The 18,914-nt window shown below is 37.7% G+C and overlaps 1 protein-coding gene across 10 annotated transcripts in view; it reads left to right on the top strand.

The window, feature by feature from the left end:
- Nucleotides 1–18,914, top strand: part of PTPRM (protein tyrosine phosphatase receptor type M) — a 982,826-nt gene that overhangs the window by 582,768 nt on the left and 381,144 nt on the right. For all 10 annotated transcript variants that reach the window (XM_077492471.1, XM_077492470.1, XM_077492475.1 and 7 more), the window contains exon 12: nucleotides 15,187–15,460. In XM_077492471.1, coding sequence (XP_077348597.1) covers nucleotides 15,187–15,460 — 274 coding nt within the window. The remainder of the gene's footprint in view (nucleotides 1–15,186; nucleotides 15,461–18,914) is intronic.

Below are 18,914 nucleotides of genomic sequence, written 5' to 3'. Positions count from 1 at the left end.
GAGTATGCAAGTACCTATCACAGTTCATCTGACTACCTGTCACAGTCTGTCTGAATACCAGAGCATCTGAGTACCTGTCACAGTCCATCTGAGTAGCTGGCACTTATATGGACTGTGACAGGTACTCTGGTACTTATATGGACTGTAACAGGTACTCAGAGTACCTGAGTACCTGTCACAGTCCATCTGAATACCTGAGTACCTGCGTACCTGTCACAGTCAATCTGAGTACCTGTCACAGTCCATATGAGTACCTGTCACAGTCCATATGAGTACCAGAATACCTGAGTACCTGTCACAGTCCATCTGAGTACCTGAGCACCTGTCACAGTTCATCTGAGTACCCAAGTACCTATCACAGTCCATCTGAGTACCCCAGTATCTGTCACAGTTCATCTGAGTACCCGAGTACTTGTCACAGTTCATCTGAGTACCCGAGTACCCAAGTACCTGTCACAGTCCATCTGAGTAGCTGTCACGGTTCATATGAGTACCGAGTATCTGAGTACCTCTCACCGCACTTCAGAATACCCGCATACCAGTCACCAGCCCATCAGAGTACCCGAGTACCTGTCACCAGCCCATCAGAGTACCTGAGTACCTGTCACCAGCCCATCAGAGTACCTGAGTACCTGTCTGCAGCTCATCAAGTTACCCGAGTACCTGTCTCCAGCTCATTATTGTACCCAAGTACCTATCTGCAGCCCATGCCTCATAGAATATACGTTGGGGTGTTTGCTTTCCAAAATGGGGTAATTTTGTGGGTAATTCCACTGTGCTGGTGCTCAAGGACCTTCAAAAGTGTGATAGGTAGGAATGAAATGAGATGTGTAATTTATGCTCCTAGAACGGCTGAAGGTACTATTTCCATGGTGGGCTTTTGTATGTGGGCAGGCTGTGTAAAAGTCTCACACATGTGGTATCGCCATATTCGGGAAGAGTAGCAGAATGTATTTTGGGGTGTCATTTTTGCTATATACATGCTATGTGTTAGAAATATCTTATAAATTGACAATTTTGTGTAAAAAAAATGTGTTCATTTTTTTTACACATTTTCATATGGGTACAGTGTTGCATGACTGAGTAATTCTCATTCAAAGTGTGAGAGCACTGAAAGCTGAAAATTGGTCTGGGCAGGAAGAGGGTGTCAGCCCCGGAAGAATTTACCCCCTTCCTGACCAGAGCACTTTTTGTGATTCGGCACTGCTTCGCTTTAACTGACAATTTGCGCGGTCATGCGACGTGGCTCCCAATCAGTTTTTATTTTTTGCACTATAAACAAAAAAGAGCGACAATTTTGAAAAAAACTATTTTTTTTTTTTACTTTTTGCTATAATAAATATCCCCCAAAAATATATAAAAAAAAATGTTTTTCCTCAGTTTAGGCCGGTACATATTCTTCTACATATTTTTGATAAAAAAAATCGCAATAAGCAATTATTGATTGGTTTGTGCAAAAGTTATAGTGTTTACAAAATAGGGGATAGTTTTATGCCATTTTTATTATTATTTTTTTTTTAAATGGCAGCAATCAGCGATTTTTATCATGAATGCTACATTATGGCAAACACATCGGACATTTTTGGGACCATTGCCATTTATACAGCAATCAGTGCTATACAAATGCACTGATTCCTGTGTAAATGACACTGGCAGTGAAGGGGTTAAACACTAGGTGGCAGTGTAGGGGTTAAGTGTGTCCTAGGGGCATGTTGCTAACTGTGGGGAGCGTGGCTGTGTTTCACAGATCACTGATCTCTGCTCCAATCACAGGGAGCAGAGATCAGTGTCACTGTTGCTAGGCAGAACAGGGAGATGCTTGTTTACTTTAGCATCTCCCCGTTCTTCCTCTCTGTGAGGTGATCGCGGGTATACCAGCGGCAATCAAGTCCGCGGGACCGTGACCGGAGCTTCCCGCGTACGCCCCCGCCACCTCTTAAAGGGCAACATACAGGTAGGGGATTTTGCTGGTACGTGCCCTTCTGCCGACATATATTGGTGTGAGGCAGTCGGGAAGCGGTTAAAGAGTGCCATGTTTGTATCACTACATTGCCAAAATGTATATAGTGCCCTAACTTTTTTTTTTTTAGTCACCAGCATCAATGTAAGAGGCATAGCCAAGTATAGATTAAACTTAATCTAAGAAAAAACATACGGCTGCCAATGCTGTCTTCTCTTTATAAAAATGCTGGTTGTCTGACTTCTATGCTGATCTAATATCTTTTGGAATCACTAACCTGGAAAATGTGTGCTGATCTGGAGTTCTGACATTAGTCTGACTCTCTTAGGTGCATGACTGTTTTGGGCCATTAGTTCAGAATGTGTTAAAGTAAGAGATTCAGCATTAATGGCAATTAACTAGCATTTCTAGAACTAGGCTCAACAGTCTTTGAGCTGCAGATGTAGCATGATTTTTACATGAATTTTACACCCTTCTGAAATCATTCAGAATACAATAAAAGGTGCATTTGCCCTAAAGTTGACTTCCTTCTGACCGGCATTTGACATTCTTCAAGTTGCTTTTGCCTTCCCATAGATTTGTATAGGGAGAGAAGCAGTTCTGACAACACAAGCCTTTATATGGAGTACAGCCATGGCATCCTCAAGGTTTCTCTCCGCACATATTTCCTTCAAACATTATTTCTGCTAAATCAAATCTACACTCTATCATTTAAGAACCCAAGGGTAAGAGCTGTAGCTGAAAATGTGCAGATAACATCACTAGCACTTACACACTCAAAACAAGTCATCAATAGTAACTCCCATATGACTGTCCTGACAGGTTCCCTTTTAAATGTTGCATTCGTCTGAGACCAAAGGGTTCAGCAAATGCTTGCTGAAATTCTTTTAGCAATAGTGTTCTTAAGTTAAAGAAGTACAGCCAAAGCTGGTTTGGCTGTACTTCTCCTGTGGATGACAAGAGTGTAGTTCGTTCTGCACTCCTGTAACCCATTTTTAGCAGACAGTGGGATAAAGCCTGCTGATGTCACAGAGCCCGTCCAGGCTGGGGCAGGATCACAACAATGAAGTTGGGATCTGCCCACATGCCTGGCCTGGCACCCAGATCAGACTCTCAGCAAGCCACTGAGAGCCTGAGTCAGTCACTCCACAGCCCAGCGCTTCAGTGAGCGAGGTGGGGGCAGAGCAGACAGTGGTGACTGACAGTCAGCAGCTATTTTCTCAGGGAGCTCTGAGAACCTAGCGATCAGCGGTGTTTGATCACTCATTTCTCAGGCTTAGAGCTGGCTCAAGACAGATGCAGCATGGGACCAATGATGCATCCACCTAGGCAAGTATGATTCTGAGAAAAAAAAACATACTCCTCTTTTAAGGTTGAACAATCCCATTGTATTTAATACTTGAATGTGGTTGTGAAGGAACTAATTATACTGTATGTAATGTAGGAGAATAACATCCACAGGCTCATGAGTAGATAGAACTTAAAACATGAACAGGATGTGACCTCTGTATCCTGCTACTAAGATACCATGTTTTTACACATGGTAATAAATTGTCAGGCTTTCAGTAAACCTGCTATACCGAGATGACCCATCATCTGACATTAAACGCTATCAAAAAAGCATCTATTGCTCATTCTTGATATTACTATTGTGTTATACATAATGATGTAATTCTTGTCTAGGTCATGGCCGTGTCATTACATCTAGGCTTTTACATACCTGTGGTAAAGCCTTATGATGAACATGAGCATGTATTGTGTAAGCAGTAGTGTAAAGATTCCACCGCTTTTATGTGTGTAATATGCATTATGATTATTAGCAAAAGGTAAAAAATGAACTAAACCCGATCTGAAATTTTACACTTTTTTGTTCATTTTCATTTCAGTTACTAATTGAACATTTGGCTGTATGGTTATTATACAACTCCTACAACAGTCAGTCTTTTATAAGTGCAGATGTTAGGTGCACAGCAAAAAATAAAGAAACTAAATGCTAGATTACTTGTAGACATTTAATGAAATTAGATACATGTGTTCAGACATTTCTAATGATACCAGGTGCTATTAGCACAGTCATTTTTTTTCCGTCTATGTTTAGTTTACTTTGCCTATCTCTGTAAATTGTTGCTTTAGTGAGGTTTTCATTGAAGCTGGAAGAGGTAATCTTTGGCTTGTTCATGCTCAGTTGCTTTATTGTAAGAAAATAAGTAAAGAGCCTCATCACATCCATCTAAAACGTTAAAGTGTTTTCTTGTCTGAGAAGAACAATTTTTCTCCTAATACTGAATTTTCAAAACCTGATTAAATGTTCAATTGAAACATACATTACATGATTTAATGCATTTTCCGACCAGCTTTTTCAATTTATATTTATTTTATTCCTGTTCAAGTATCTAGGATAATTACTTTTCCTCCTGTTCGACTACCCTAGATAATTACTTTTCACCTGAAATAGTTTCCAGGAGACATACTGCATTTGTAATGTTCTTTTTGGGCTCGTCTAAAGTTTAGCCTCAGTCTCCTAATCAGGTAAAAAGCAGTTCCACATGCTGTCAGGTGTCTACTGAATTGTGGATTTATTTTCCCTTTCTAATTAAGCAAAGAAAAAAGAAAGTGCTATCAACCAAATACAATTTTGTTTTTGTTTATAATGTATATTTATAGGAACAAAAAGTAACAGATCAAGGCAACCCTGTTAGAAAGCCATATACGGGATGAGAATAATAGGAAAACTGTTCAAACTACCAAGAATACTCACTGTTCTTCGTTCTAATTACTAGCTGTATGAACACAATGAACTCTGCTTTACTAATGGAGTAGAAAATATTCACTTTACATTGCGTATGTTCACTTATTAGGGTTGATTTACTAAAGGAAAATAGGCTGTTCACTTTGCAAAGTTGTACTTGGAAGGGAATATACCCCAGAGTTTAGCGAATAATGTGCTTTGCAAAGAATATCCATTTATGTGCAAGGGAAAAAACAGCACTTTTGCTTGCACATAAATAAATGATGAAAGTCAGCAGAGCTTTGCCACATTCACTAAGCTCTGGGGAATATTCTTTTGCAAAGGGAAACTTCCCATGCAAAGTGAACAGCCTATTTTCTTTTAGTAAATCAACCCTATGGAACAATGTGAAGCTATGTTCTCTTTGAATACCCAATCAGGTACAAGCATATATCATTAGATATTCATAGTAAACATAGCTTCACAATATTCACTTTGCAAAGTGAACATTTATTATTGCTTTAGTAAACCATCCCTCATATTTTGTGTACAAACGTTTTCTTCATCTCTTTTCAATTATCTGACCTTCAGTTTGAACCTTTGGTAACCATAGTAAATCTTGTATGTATTAAGGTAAACTTTTATCACATATTTGTGTTGTTAGGACTCTTCTTTTTCTTTGTGATGTTTATTACAACTTTCTAAGTGATAATTGGCAGTACCAAATTACATTTTGCACGTAGGCTTCTTTTCTTTTCTCCTAATCATCTTGGGCTGTATTAAAATATATCTAAAGTCAGAATTGTTAGAATTTATGCCATGTTTGCTTTTTTGTTATGTCCCATTGGGGAGATTTCCCTTCACTTTCTGTTGTGGAGACACAACAGGAAGTGAAGTTAAGCCTCTTCAAAGTGACTGGAAAAATCCCTGTACATTTGGAATATCCAATCATGGAGATGAAATGAATAAACTGAAATCTGTTTTTCACATTATTAGATATTTGGAGTAAATACTAGCACAATTTATTGTGTAAAGATTGTTAACTTTTGTTAGCAAATCTCTATATATAAGTTGGTCATACAATTCAGATATTTCACCAATTGTGTTTTAACCTAGTCCCAAATAACTGACTCATCCATTATCCTTTATGTGTTCCAATTTTGTAAATAGGCATCACTGCTTGCTTATCTGTATTATTATAAATATTTATACTTAGATTTAGTATATGCAGATATCTCTCCCTCTTTCTCTCTCTCTCTCTCTCTCTCTCTCTCTCTATATATATATATATATATATATATATATATATATATATTTCCAAAATGCAAAGTGAGTGAACAGAAGACAGATTTAAGTCAAATCAATATTTGGTGTGAGTAACCTTTGGCTTCAAACCAGGATCATTTCTTACGCTTGCACAAAATCAGGAATTTTATAGGATCAGTGTCAAATGTCAAGTGTAAGATTAAACAATTATACCAAGCAGGTGTAATTTAATGTCCAGGGAAGTCTGTCCGGAAGTGGTCTTCATGGAAGAATTGTGGAAATATTTGGCTGTAGCAGGAGGCAGTTTGGTCACATTCAAGGCTGGAGAGTGCTACAATAATGAGTGTCTGCAAGCAACAGTGAACCATGGTGGAGGTTCCTTGCAAGTTCAGGGCTGCATTTCTGCAAATACAGTTAGAGATTTGGTCAGGATTAATGGTGTCCTAAATGCTGAGAAACACATGCAGATACTTATCCATCATGCCATATCTACAGGGAGGAATGTGAATGGCCCCAAATGTATTCCAAGGCAGGGAAATTACCCCAAGCGTACAGTCAATGACATTAAAACTATCAAGAGCATAAGGAAGAACAAAAAAGTTCTGGAAGTAATGGTTTGCCTCCATAGAGCCCAGATTACAGCATCATTGAGTCTGGCTGGGATTACATGAAGAGACAGAAGGATCTGTAGAAGATTTGTGGTTAGTTCTCCAAGATGTTTGGAACAACCTACCTACTGTATTCTTTCAAAAACTGTGTGCAAGTGTACCTAGAAGAATTGATGCTGTTTTGAAGGCAAAGAGAGGTCACATCAAGTATTGATTTGATTTGGATTTCTCTCCTGTTCATTTCATTTCCATTTTGTTAATTAAAAAAATACTATTAACACTTCTATTTCTGAAAGCATTCTTAATTTACAGCATTTTTTCACACCTGTGTTAAACCTTTGTGCAGTAGATGTGTGTGTGTTGTAGTTGCTGTTCATATGTATATATATATATATATATGCTGGGGTAATGGGGTTTCTTTTTAATTGTTTTCATTTAATTTATTATAATTTTATTTTTTTAACACTTTTTACATTTTTGTATTACCTATTTTGCTATCACAGGGATAGCAAGCATTGAGTAGACTACAGGTATTCTTTATGGAGACATCAGGGGTATATTAGACCCCTAATGTCTTCCCTGCCCTTCCCTCCAGCAGATCAAGCACATGACTCTGTTATATCAACTGTTTACCAGGCTTTTCAATCGCTTTAAACCCAGAAATCTGAGCTGAGCGATGCTGGGTTTATTGATGACAGAGCAGGTCATGAAACAGATGTGCTTCCAACTCACCATCCTGACACTGATTACCATGGTTCCCGGGTTCCCCAGGGGATCAGGAGAGCCCCGGATTTACAGCAGGGGTTTCAGCAAGAAGGGGGATAGTGGAACCTTCAATGTAAAAGTGATTGTGTGGATTTACTGACAGAATTACTTTTACTGGATAGCCAGGAAATATTTAAATGGCAATAACATTTCACGTTATATTATTCTAGTGATAGTTATTGGAAATTACCCCCTCTAATAAACTCTAGGGTGTAACAGATCATGGCGTAGACTATCAAAATTGTGACCTTTCACACTTGACACATCTTTTCAGCTTCACTTGAAATGAAAACTTCCCTACGAGCATTGTAGCCAAGCTTTGGCTTTTACCTTCTTCCAATGCAGTTGAAGTAAATCTGTCACAATGCCAGGATATTCAGGCTGTATGATAAAAACAAATACATAATTAGAGGTTACTGTAGGGGAAAACCATATGTTAAAAGATGTTCAATGATGTACACATTTCTACTGTTTCTGAAAATTGTATCACCCTTGAAAGCTGAGTTTAGTTAGATGAACCATAAGTTTATATTGAACAATAAAGCTTGGTCAGCATCCTTCTCCCTGCCAACTGATTGAAGTCTTCTCCTGTCATCAAACTTCCATTGTTAGATTGACAACACTGTACAATACAATAGAGCTTAAAGCTGGGTACCCATGGGCTGAAAATTGTCTGGCTTGTGTTAGCATAGTGACCTATCAGTTTTTATTACACTCAGCCTGTTGGGTTGAACAAAAAATAACATATAATGTATATCTAGCTTATTAGGCCTACAATACTGACCCTTCCTATCCTAGTCTTGCGGGGTACACGATTATTTGATTCTACTTGACAAGAACAAAGATTCTAAACTAAATCTTATACTAAATATGCCTGTACAATGCCAACATAGTAAATAGTCAGTAAACACTCCCTGCAATTAATGAATTTGGATGTTTCTCCAAACGTTGAATTCTGGCTTTGAAGTGCAAAGTTTTTGAATTCCTGGGCATGTGTACTTGTGACCCCCTTCAGCCTTGTACTGTGCTCTGTAACCTAATTTCCTCAAATCGCTAAACACATATAATTGAAGATGTCAATGTAAATGAGACATATTAGGCTCACCCAGCAATTATTTAGATCATTACCACAAATAACATCTCAGCTGTAAAATTTGATTGTTCACAGAAGAGCTAAAGCATATATTAAAATTGTTATGGGTGTCAGTATTATGCTAATGTTCACAGTGAAAGTAATCCACATTGGATTTGACCTTCTGTAAATTAAATACTCATTTGGATTTAAAGTGTATTTCTATGTGTTTGTTATGCATTCACATTCACACAGCATGCCACAAAAAAGTTTATCATTATTTCTTACCTTTTTCGATCATTAACATGATTGGACCGACTGGGTTTCAGACCATTAACATTAAATGAAAAAAGACCAGTTTCTAAACCTTTAAGCCTTTCTTAGAACAGACAGTGTTAAAATCCAGTTTACAATTAACAATCAAAGTTTATTTCCACGTTTGCAGTCATATTTAAGAAAATTTGATTAAATGTTTATGTGTTCCCATTCACACAGCATACCTACTTTTTTAAATATTTATTTTTAGATGTTTCCAGGGAGAAGGTGTAATGGCTGAATCTAAGAATTTCTGAACAGTTTCACAGCGTCTTTGTCCCCACACAGACTGAGCTGTCCCTCATTAACATATATTGCAGAAGGGCAGTATCTAAACTGTTAACACTTTGTTTCAACAGACAGTGTTCAAACATACTTTACTACTGAAAATGATAACTGATAACACCATCTGGGTGCACAGATGCTGGCGCGCTTGCTATACACACTGCTGAACCAGTGTTTTACTATTGGCCTTACTGTGTGGCAGCCCAGATGTGGTATATAGAGGTGAAGGTCCCTATACAAATATTTAGAAGAGATAGCTAGCTAAGGAGGTACCACAAATGTAAACTGTTAATGGTTAGAAAATTGTTTTGGACATTTGAGCTGACTTTAGCGGTACCACAAAGGAAAATTATATAATTTAACAAAAAAGATTGTTTATTAAATATTTAAAAAAATTGACAAAAGTGTACATAAATAAAAACAAGAGAATAAGGATCTCTTATTCATATAACCCCAGGTATAAAAATATACACGTTTCACTGTTGCTTCTTCAGGACCTATTTCCATTGACTGCAAGCAAAGGGATTCTGCATGGGAAAAAGAGCAGTAGCAAAAACTTCATCAAAAGGATGACAGATGCAGACAAATCACATAAGATAAGATAAACCACGTACATAGTAAATAGAGCCCTCTCATAAGCGGCATGCCATGTGCTACCCAGGAGCAACCAGATCAGCGAGGCATTCAATATATCAGAACCGACAAGGAAATACCTTTAATGTCCCAATCTGAGAAGGACAAAAATGTAATGAAAGGAAAATATAATATATAATATATATAATAAATCCTCATATAAAAATATGGACTAACATATATTAATAATAACTGCATCTTAGCAAGGAACTCATAAGACCAGCAGATTCACAACAACACTACATCAAGGTGACTTATCCTTCTCCACAGTATCTAGGGACATCTTTCTCTTGATCCCTACCAGGTAATATAGATATGTGGATTACACAAAAATATATTCGCTATACAATGTCATATATTATGACATGACAGTATCAATCCAAGATTCATAAATAAAGATGGTTCCAATACCTATATACAATAGTTAGGGTTGAGTAATAAAATGGACTGTGTAAAAGCCTCCAAATAACCAGCAAGGGATAAACCTGAACCTGCATAAACCAAAGGGTGTAGTAGTCACCATTAGTTAACATGCATCTTATGGCAGATAGAGCTAAAAGGAAGCCACATTATAATTGAACTTACCAGTTAACTGGCATTAGTTCCCAATGATCAATTTTAGTGGGTACTAGATCAGATCTGTGCTAATGAGAGCTCCTTATTCTCTTGTTTTTATTTATGCACACTTTTATCAAATTTTTTAATATTTAAAAAACTAAATTTTTTGTTAAATGATATAGTGTTCCTTTCTGGTACCATTAAAGTCCGCTCAAATGTCCAAAACAATTTTCTAACCCTATACAAATATATTTGGGGGTCCTTATCTTACCACTTATGAGGCCTATGTATTTATTACTTCTTAAGAATCCCCCTACTGGGTATCCCCTTTTTGCTCTACTACCCCTCTGCTCATGATTGTGGACTGCTTTACCATTGAATTTTTGCTGGTACACATTCTAACCTACATTTTACAATACCAGGTCAACTATTGGCAGTTGATTATTGGCTACAATACTTACTTTAAGCTCCTGAAGAAGCGTGTCAGGGTGAAATACTACCTCGACCCGTCTTACATTAGCTCTCAATTTCTGTCTATACAACCTTGGAGGTCCCTTTCCTCAATTCCCTAAAATAATTTTTTAGGACACTCCATCTTCCTCTGACTTTGTCATTAGTGCCAACATGCATCATGACAGCCAGGTCTTTCCTAGCCCCTCCCAGTAATATGTCCACCAGATCCGTGATGTGCAGAACCCGAGCACCCGGTAGACAACATACAGTTTGGAGCTTCAGGTCTTCGTGACAGATTGCCCTCTCTGTCCTTCTAAGAAATTAGTCCTCTACCATCCGAGACTGTCTTTCCTTTCCCTTGGCTTCACTCCTGACCTCACTGGATGAGTTATTCCCCTGGCAGCTCCAGCAATGCTGGTCCCTGACTGGTTTCACCAATGTCATGCAACGATGCGTACTTATTGGGATGTTCCAGCCCAGGACTGGCCTCCTTGGCACTTTCCCCTCTACCCTTCCTGGCTGTCAACCATCTACTCTGCTTTGGTGCCTGCCCCTCTTTATCTCCACCCTCATCTTTGCCCGCCCCTGCTGGCACCTGCCGGGTACGATCTCAACTCTCCTTTAGTATGGAGAGTCTTCTCTGTGTTGACAGTTGCTTCTCTAGATTCAGAACCTGGGCTTCGAGGGAAACAACGTGCTTAAAATTTGCACAGCAGTAATCGCCCTCAATCAGATGATCAAGGAATGCATACATGCCACAAGATGTACACAGAGTCGCATCTCCACACCCGCCCACTAATTTAACGGGGATTTGGGATTATGCCCTCTCCTAATTAACAACTAACTTCCTGACACTAAGCCCTTGTACACACGGTCGGAGATTCCATCAGAATGTTTCCTATCGGACCGTCTTGTCGGATAATCCGACTGTGTGTGGTCTGCATCGGACTGTTTCCGTCGGAATATCCAACGGACAACTTTTCCAACTTGCCGGTAAAATTTTCTGACAAAATGCTCCGATCGGACATACTCCGATCATGTGTAGCCTACTCTGATGGACAAAGTGCCATGCATGCTCAGATCAAATTCCTAGACCAAAGCTATTGGCTACTAGCCTGAACATAGTCCTGTCCTAACTAAATAACGTCATCACATTATGTAAAATTGGATTTTCCGACAACTGAGTCCGACCGTGTGTATGTAACATCACTTCTGGACCTCTTCCGGAATTAATCCATCGGAATTACGGATTTGGTTGTCGGAATCTCCGACCGTGTGTACAAGGGCTAATACTCAACAATACACAGGTACTCAACAATACAATACACAGGTACTCGCAGCACACATGCACTCACAGCACTCGTGCACTCACAGCAAACCTCATGCCAAGTTACAGTTTGGCCTATAAATAGTTATGGTGATATTTATGTAGTAGTTTTATTAGCATATGGTGCTAGCAATTTTGAAACTTCACTTTGTCATTTTAATTTTTTTATATAAAAAAAATATCTATTTTTAGATGACTTTGAGGTTTAATTACTAAAGGCAAATCCACTTTGCACTAAAAGTGCAGTCATTGTAGATCTGAGGGGGGACATGCAAGGAAAATACAAAACAGCATTTTTGCTTGTACATGATTGGATGATAAAATCAGCAGAGCTTTCCCTCGTTTCAGATCCTCCCCTCAGATCTAAAGCGACTGCACTTCCAAGTGCACTTGCAGTGCACTTGTAGTGCAAAGTGGATTTTCCTTTAGTAAATCAACACCCAAAAAGTGATGCCTAAAAAATTAATTTGGAGCCTATTGGTTTAATTTTGTCTACTAATAACAAAGAACTTAAAAAACCTTAGAGACAAAGTTCATTATGTTAAATATTACTCCACATCCCCCTCCAAACATTACAAAACTGAGAGAGCATGTAAAAATGTTTAAGCAAGCTAAAAGCACTTGAAAAGATAATCAGCACTTTTTTTATTGTTTTAAATTATGCTATATTAATGGGATAATGTAACAAATATAAAGCAGATGTTTAAGATCTGCCTGCACAGTATAGGCAGGGTTATCTATGGCAACAACAGCTGCTCAGCCCTCTCATGAACAAAAAAACAAAACTAGTATGATTTTACAGTGTTCAAATTTTCCAGAACAGAACATCTAAAAAGGGTTTGCAGTTTTGAACATTTTTTTTTTTTAAGTTGAGCTATGTGAATGAGAATATGTAATAAATATAAACATTTGTTATTTCATTTTGGCAGCAAAAGTGAGATACACTTTAAGATTAGGTTATCAGTGACTATCCAGTGATTCAACCTTGAGTGAACCGGATTGTAAGGGAGGATGTTTTTATTTGTTCTTTTACCTGGATCTCTTATACCATATAATATGGCTCATAAGGATTACATTGATAGCAAATCTAAACCGAAGGATAAAGCTTCCTTTAGAAAAATATCTTATATCCAAAATGATCTAATAGGGAATCAAGAATTAAATGATGTAGTAGGTTTATTGTTAGAACAGTGATAGTAAGTAAAGACAGATAGGGGTTGATTTACTAAAAGTGGAGAGAGTGCAAAATCTGGTGCAGCTGTGCATGGTAGCAAATCAGCTTCTAACTTCAGCTTGTTCAATTAAGTTTGGCCAAAAAAAAAAATGGATGCTGATTGGTTTCTACACTAGATTTTGCACTCTCAGCATTTAGTAAATCAACCCCATAGTGTGCAACTTGGTAAAAGACTGATGACCTAACATACGGTACATAATTTGGATCATGTAACTAATACCAGAATGTCACAGGATCTGCCGTTTCTAGGGAGCTGTTTTCCTTTTCTGAATCCCTGTACCCAGCCTTCCAAATTGTATTTTTCAAAAGGAACTTAAACTTTGTGCTTGGGCATGCTTGAAGGTAGCTTTCATTGATTCCCTGAGTGTCACATTTACAGTTTCACTTTGTGTTCTGATTTTATAGATAGGCCGTGTTATTAATTCAAGTAGTGCTTGAAGTTAGTTAAGGTTGTCATGAGAATGATTTTGTTTTGAGAGGTTTTTCATTACTCTAAGCTTTGCTTAATGTTTTATGTTAAAGTTCTGATCAGCTGCATTGTAAGCATGTGGATTATCTCAATTCTCTGTGTTTAGTTGGTGAATTAGCTGGTACATTTGTTTTCTCTGGCATGCAGGTGAACTAAGTTAGAGGGCATAACTGTAATGTTTTATTTCTGTTCATTGGTTTCATGAAAAACTACTCTATGTGCACAAACTGTGCTGTTGCTATTTAAAAGAAACCTTACAAAATATGTATATTATCAGACCATTCAGATTTTTCTGATGGATCGTGAGTATGATATGCCAGTTAAGCCACTAATGAGTTTGTTTTATCAAGGAAATAGAGATTTTTTATTGTACAAAGAGCATGCTCTCTTTGCTCAGTGAATAAGGAAATACTGTGTTCACCTCAATCTTCCAATCATGTACCAGACAATAATATATATATTTTTTATTGGGTATTCAAAATGGAATTTTTTGAAAATGTATCTCAATTTATCTCAGCTTTATCTTATTCACTAAACCATGTGAACATTAACTGCTCTTACTAAATTAACCACTTTATGTACACCTGAAAGCTAAGTGATGTGTATTTTACTGTAGCAATAAAATATTTCAGTAAGATGTAATGTTTACAGAATAATTTACTAAAGGTATATGGCACCCAGAAAATAATTTAGTGTGGTGATTACACCATTGCCACCATCCCACATTTCCCAGCCAAGAAAGAAGAATAAAAAATACAGCTCATAGATAACTCCTATGCCATTATATGACCAGATTGATGTAAATGTTTGACAGACAGCTCTGCTGACCAATCAGTGGTTAGAACTGTGAATTTCATATTATTTTATGTGGTTGATGTAAGTTGCCTCTTGAATGGGATGGAATGCAGTTACAAACTATATCTTAAGCTAAACTGGTGAGGCAGAAACTCACAGTTGTCCCACAGAAATGAGCAAGTACTAGTTTTATAGATTTATATGGGGGGGAGGTCATCTTGGAAGTGGGCACTTGCAGCTAGTAGCTGGCCATTGTTCCTTGTGTGACCACACAGTCCACATAGACGGATGCTGACTGAGATTATTAGACTGGTGTATGGTGAACTGGTTTGCTTTAAAATAAAAAAAATGTAAAATCTAGATATGATGTATACACTACTGTTTTTTTTTTTTCATTCAACCCAGAGGGCTGAACAAAAAAAAAAATCTTCAGCTCGGATGGCCAGCTTCGACCGATACTGCCCGACATTTGGCTCGTGCGTACTAGACTTGAGGAATTTCCCTATTGCCAATTACTGTCTAAAGCAATTCCAAGCAAATCTGAGATCATTCATAGATGAGTTTCAGTAACTAATTTTCTTGGTTATTGACATTTGAAAAACTTGTGGTACATTGTCATATCTGTATATTTGTTTAGATTTCTCTAGCTGAATGAGTTATAGAGGAAATACTTAAATGGATGATTCATTTTTCTCTATCAACACTTCTTCTTTTCCAGTGTCTACCAGATTATTGTTGAAGAAGAAAAATCTCGACGTTCCCGAAAGACATCAGAGATGTTAAAGTGTTATCAAGCTCCTATACATTTTCAGAATTCCACAATGCTGAATTCACCATACTATATTGCTGCTGAATTTCCACCCAACCTCTTGTCTTCTATCATGCTCTTCACAGTCGGTGACAACAAAACCTATAATGGATATTGGAATACTCCTCTCCTCCCACAGAAAAGCTACAGTATCTACTACCAAGCTGCCAGCAGAGCAAATGGGGTAAGGCAGATGATAAATTCCACTCATCAGTTTTTAAATAGAAATATCTAAGAGGAATAAAAAATAAAAATAATGAATGTCTTTTATGGCTAATCGGAGCTGTCCCAAACCACTCACAGGTTACCCTTTATTTGCTAATAGCATAACAATAAGGTACAATAAACAGAGAATTCAAGAGAAATAGCCGAGCTTGGCAATTTGACAAATGTGAACTGTCCCTTAGCTATAAACCCATGCACAAATTTATGTAAAATCCATTATATGAGGTTTGGAGTAAAAATAGTGTAATAGCTTTGTCTAAGGAGGAGAGTCAAGGCACACAATATCCTTTGTCTAGTGCATACATAATGCAAGTAAATGTCTGATTGGTTTACTTGGGTTTCATCATATTTTTAGCAATAGTAACAATTTATTCTGTATGTTAACAAGGGATACTTTCTTTTCTGAACGTGTCATTAATCAGATAAATTAAGGAACGTAGAAGCAGCAACATTAGCTTTTATACATCAGCAATTTTTGCACATTAAACTGAACTTTTGGTCTGATTTCTGCCATTATCACTTTTTTATTGACTTTTCTACCTCCAGGGCATAACCTTGTAGTTTTGTATATATCTAGCAATCAAATTGGTTGTTTGAGATGAGCACAGAACCAAATTATATGTGGTATTGCTTGTGAGGACTATTCCAGCTTTACAGAGCCTGATAAGCTCTGGCTGTTTCCTGACAGCTGGGAAATGTCTGTGCCAGTCTCTGTAGAACGCCTAATTCCAAAACACCAATGCTTTTGTTTTACTTATGTTCTCTGACATCACAATTAGCATTGGAGTTTCGTTCATAGAAAAATCGATAAAAATGCCAGAGGAAATGTAGAGCATTTACTTCTGTTGGGTAACCAGTTATGATAAAAGAGATAGATTTACCATATTTACATTTTATTAAATATGAAGTCTGTTGATTATCAGCATTGTAGCAAATTTCATTAGGAACACTTGTAAGCTGAAGAGTAACAAAAGCTAAGGTGTGGCAAATATGATCTTTATTAGGCATTTTATAAAAGTCCAGAGAGAATAATATCTCTGCTTCCTCTAGTTATATAGCTTACATATGAGAGTTCTGGTGTGGGGGAAGTACCCGTGGTACCCCCCAAACACATTGATGCTTGTGTAGACATTGTAAACATGTCTAAGGACAAATATAATACAAATTTTTGCCTTCAGTTCCACATTAAAGTGTATCTGCTGCCAGTTGTGTTGGTTTTGTACAGAGTGTAGAAGGTTTGGAAAATTCATAGCACACAATGCAGTTAGTCTTTACAAAAAGGCCCAAATAATCTGTTTCAACACTTACGTTAAAAACTGCGATTTTTCGCTGCATACATTTGCAAATACATGTGGAAGTTACGCTGCCACATGAAGGTACCTCTGAAAAGTGTGGTCCCTATACTGGGGACTACATCGGGGGTTGTTTTAGCTTAAGGGTAGAGCTTACCAGTGAGCTGAGTCCACGCCAGATATGCAGTTTTAAGGGCTTGTAGGCCCACTTTTATTAAAGAAAGAAAATGTCCAATAACGGAAGAGTTGCCCACACAGGGGTTTCAGCTTTCTACAGCAACAATGTAAGTAAAACCAAAAATACCAAGCCACCTGGCTCTCTTTAGCAGCACTGCTTCTCAGACTTATGCTTCAGCCCTCTCGGCTCTATAACAGAGTTCCTATACACCCAGTACCTCAGCTTTCTTTTTCAGCCCACAAGCTTGGACCCTCTGTCTGCTCTGACAGACCGACCTGTGCATACATGCACACTTCTCCCTTGCTAGCCTGGACTCCTTGGGAGTGTGGAGCCCAGAACCATGGTCAAGTGTCTACAAATAGCCCAGCACACACCTGACCAGTCAGTATGCTGGTGGATCTCAAAACCTGGACCCAGGACTTGGGATTTCATCCTACCCGGATCGCTACAAAATCCCCAGGCTCCAGATCCCAAAACGGATTTTAGCAAACAATGAGGAAACTGAAAAGCCAGTTTCCTCCCAAATAAGCAAATAAACTGGAGCCCCTCAACCTGCCTGGTTGAGAATCCTCTATCCAAACACACTGGTAGGGTACCTCACTACCACAACATATATATATATATATATATATATATATATATATATATATATATATGAATGTTTATACTAATGAATAAATTCATAGCAGACATACATTGCAGGTAATACTTACTCAAAACAGCTGAGTACTCAGTGGGGTTGATTTGCTACACTGAGAGTGCAAAATCTGGTGCAGCTGTGCATGATAGCCAATCAGCTTCTAACTTCAGCATATTCAAGTAGCCTCCCTGGCGGTATGATTATGTCAGATTGTTTAATCCCAGAGGTACATTGTTTTGCATGGAAATTTTTCTTTTTATATTGTATGCCTGTAATTCTTAGTAATAATCTGTCCAAACAAGAGTCTAATATACATCCCGGGTATGATAAAGTTTGAAACATGAAATCTATAATTATATTATAATAAATAAATATAAATAATTATAAAAAATAATAATATAACAATAATAATAAAACAAATTACCCCACAATTCACTATCGCTCAATTATGCAAGTTTACTATCGCTGTTTTCTAGCTGGTCTAAAACCGCTTTTGACATAAAGGGACACTTTTTGGTTGCCATGGACAATCTCAAGTTTCCAGGCAAAAATAACAGTATATATAATATAAAAGTGCATGCAGGGCACTGGACAAAGCATTAGGGACAAAAATGAGGTTAAATGATTTGATACCGTAATGCAATCTGTAAGATTACAGTGTACTGTATGTGTTATGTTTTTGTACTTTTTGAATTTGCTGCTGAGCTCTGCCCCATGCATTGCAATACTCGCAGGGAATGCAGACCCAAACTCAAAGCATTGGGCATATGACTCAGCGGGGGGACATCGCAGGATCCTGGTGACAAGGTAAGTATGCTGTACCAGGATTCCACAATGCAATCCCAAATGTGGCTCAGGGTTACCGCTAATGCTACTGAAATTTAACCCTGAGCCACACTCGGGATTACTGCCAGGAGGGTTAAGCTTTTGACCAAAAAAAAACTGGAAGCGGATTGGTTTCCATGCAGAGCTGCACCAGCTTTTGCATTGTAAAATCCAAAACTTTATCTTTATATTTATTTATTTTTCCTCTAAATTCTATTTCAGTATCAATTGTTTAAGAAAATATTATTCCTCCCTTTGGAGACATTTCTTCTCAATTTCTTTTGGGTGTTTGAAAATCCACCAAACAGGCCACAGATAAAAAATGACCAGTGTTTATCTTCTACCAAAATTGAAAAAAAAAAAAAAATGTGCTTAGTTATACTTTAGCTGGACTGAAGTAATATTTGGGGGGGGGGGGGGGGGTATATTGATGTGGTCTGTGATATAATAGGTGGCCTGTAATGGAGTTACACCCATG

The sequence above is a fragment of the Lithobates pipiens genome, unplaced genomic scaffold, assembly GCF_037356315.1.
Source record: "Lithobates pipiens isolate NorthernLeopardFrog02 unplaced genomic scaffold, aLitPip1_a1.2 Scaffold_19, whole genome shotgun sequence".
Classification (NCBI taxonomy): domain Eukaryota; kingdom Metazoa; phylum Chordata; class Amphibia; order Anura; family Ranidae; genus Lithobates; species Lithobates pipiens.
This window is presented reverse-complemented; position numbering and strand designations above follow the sequence as displayed.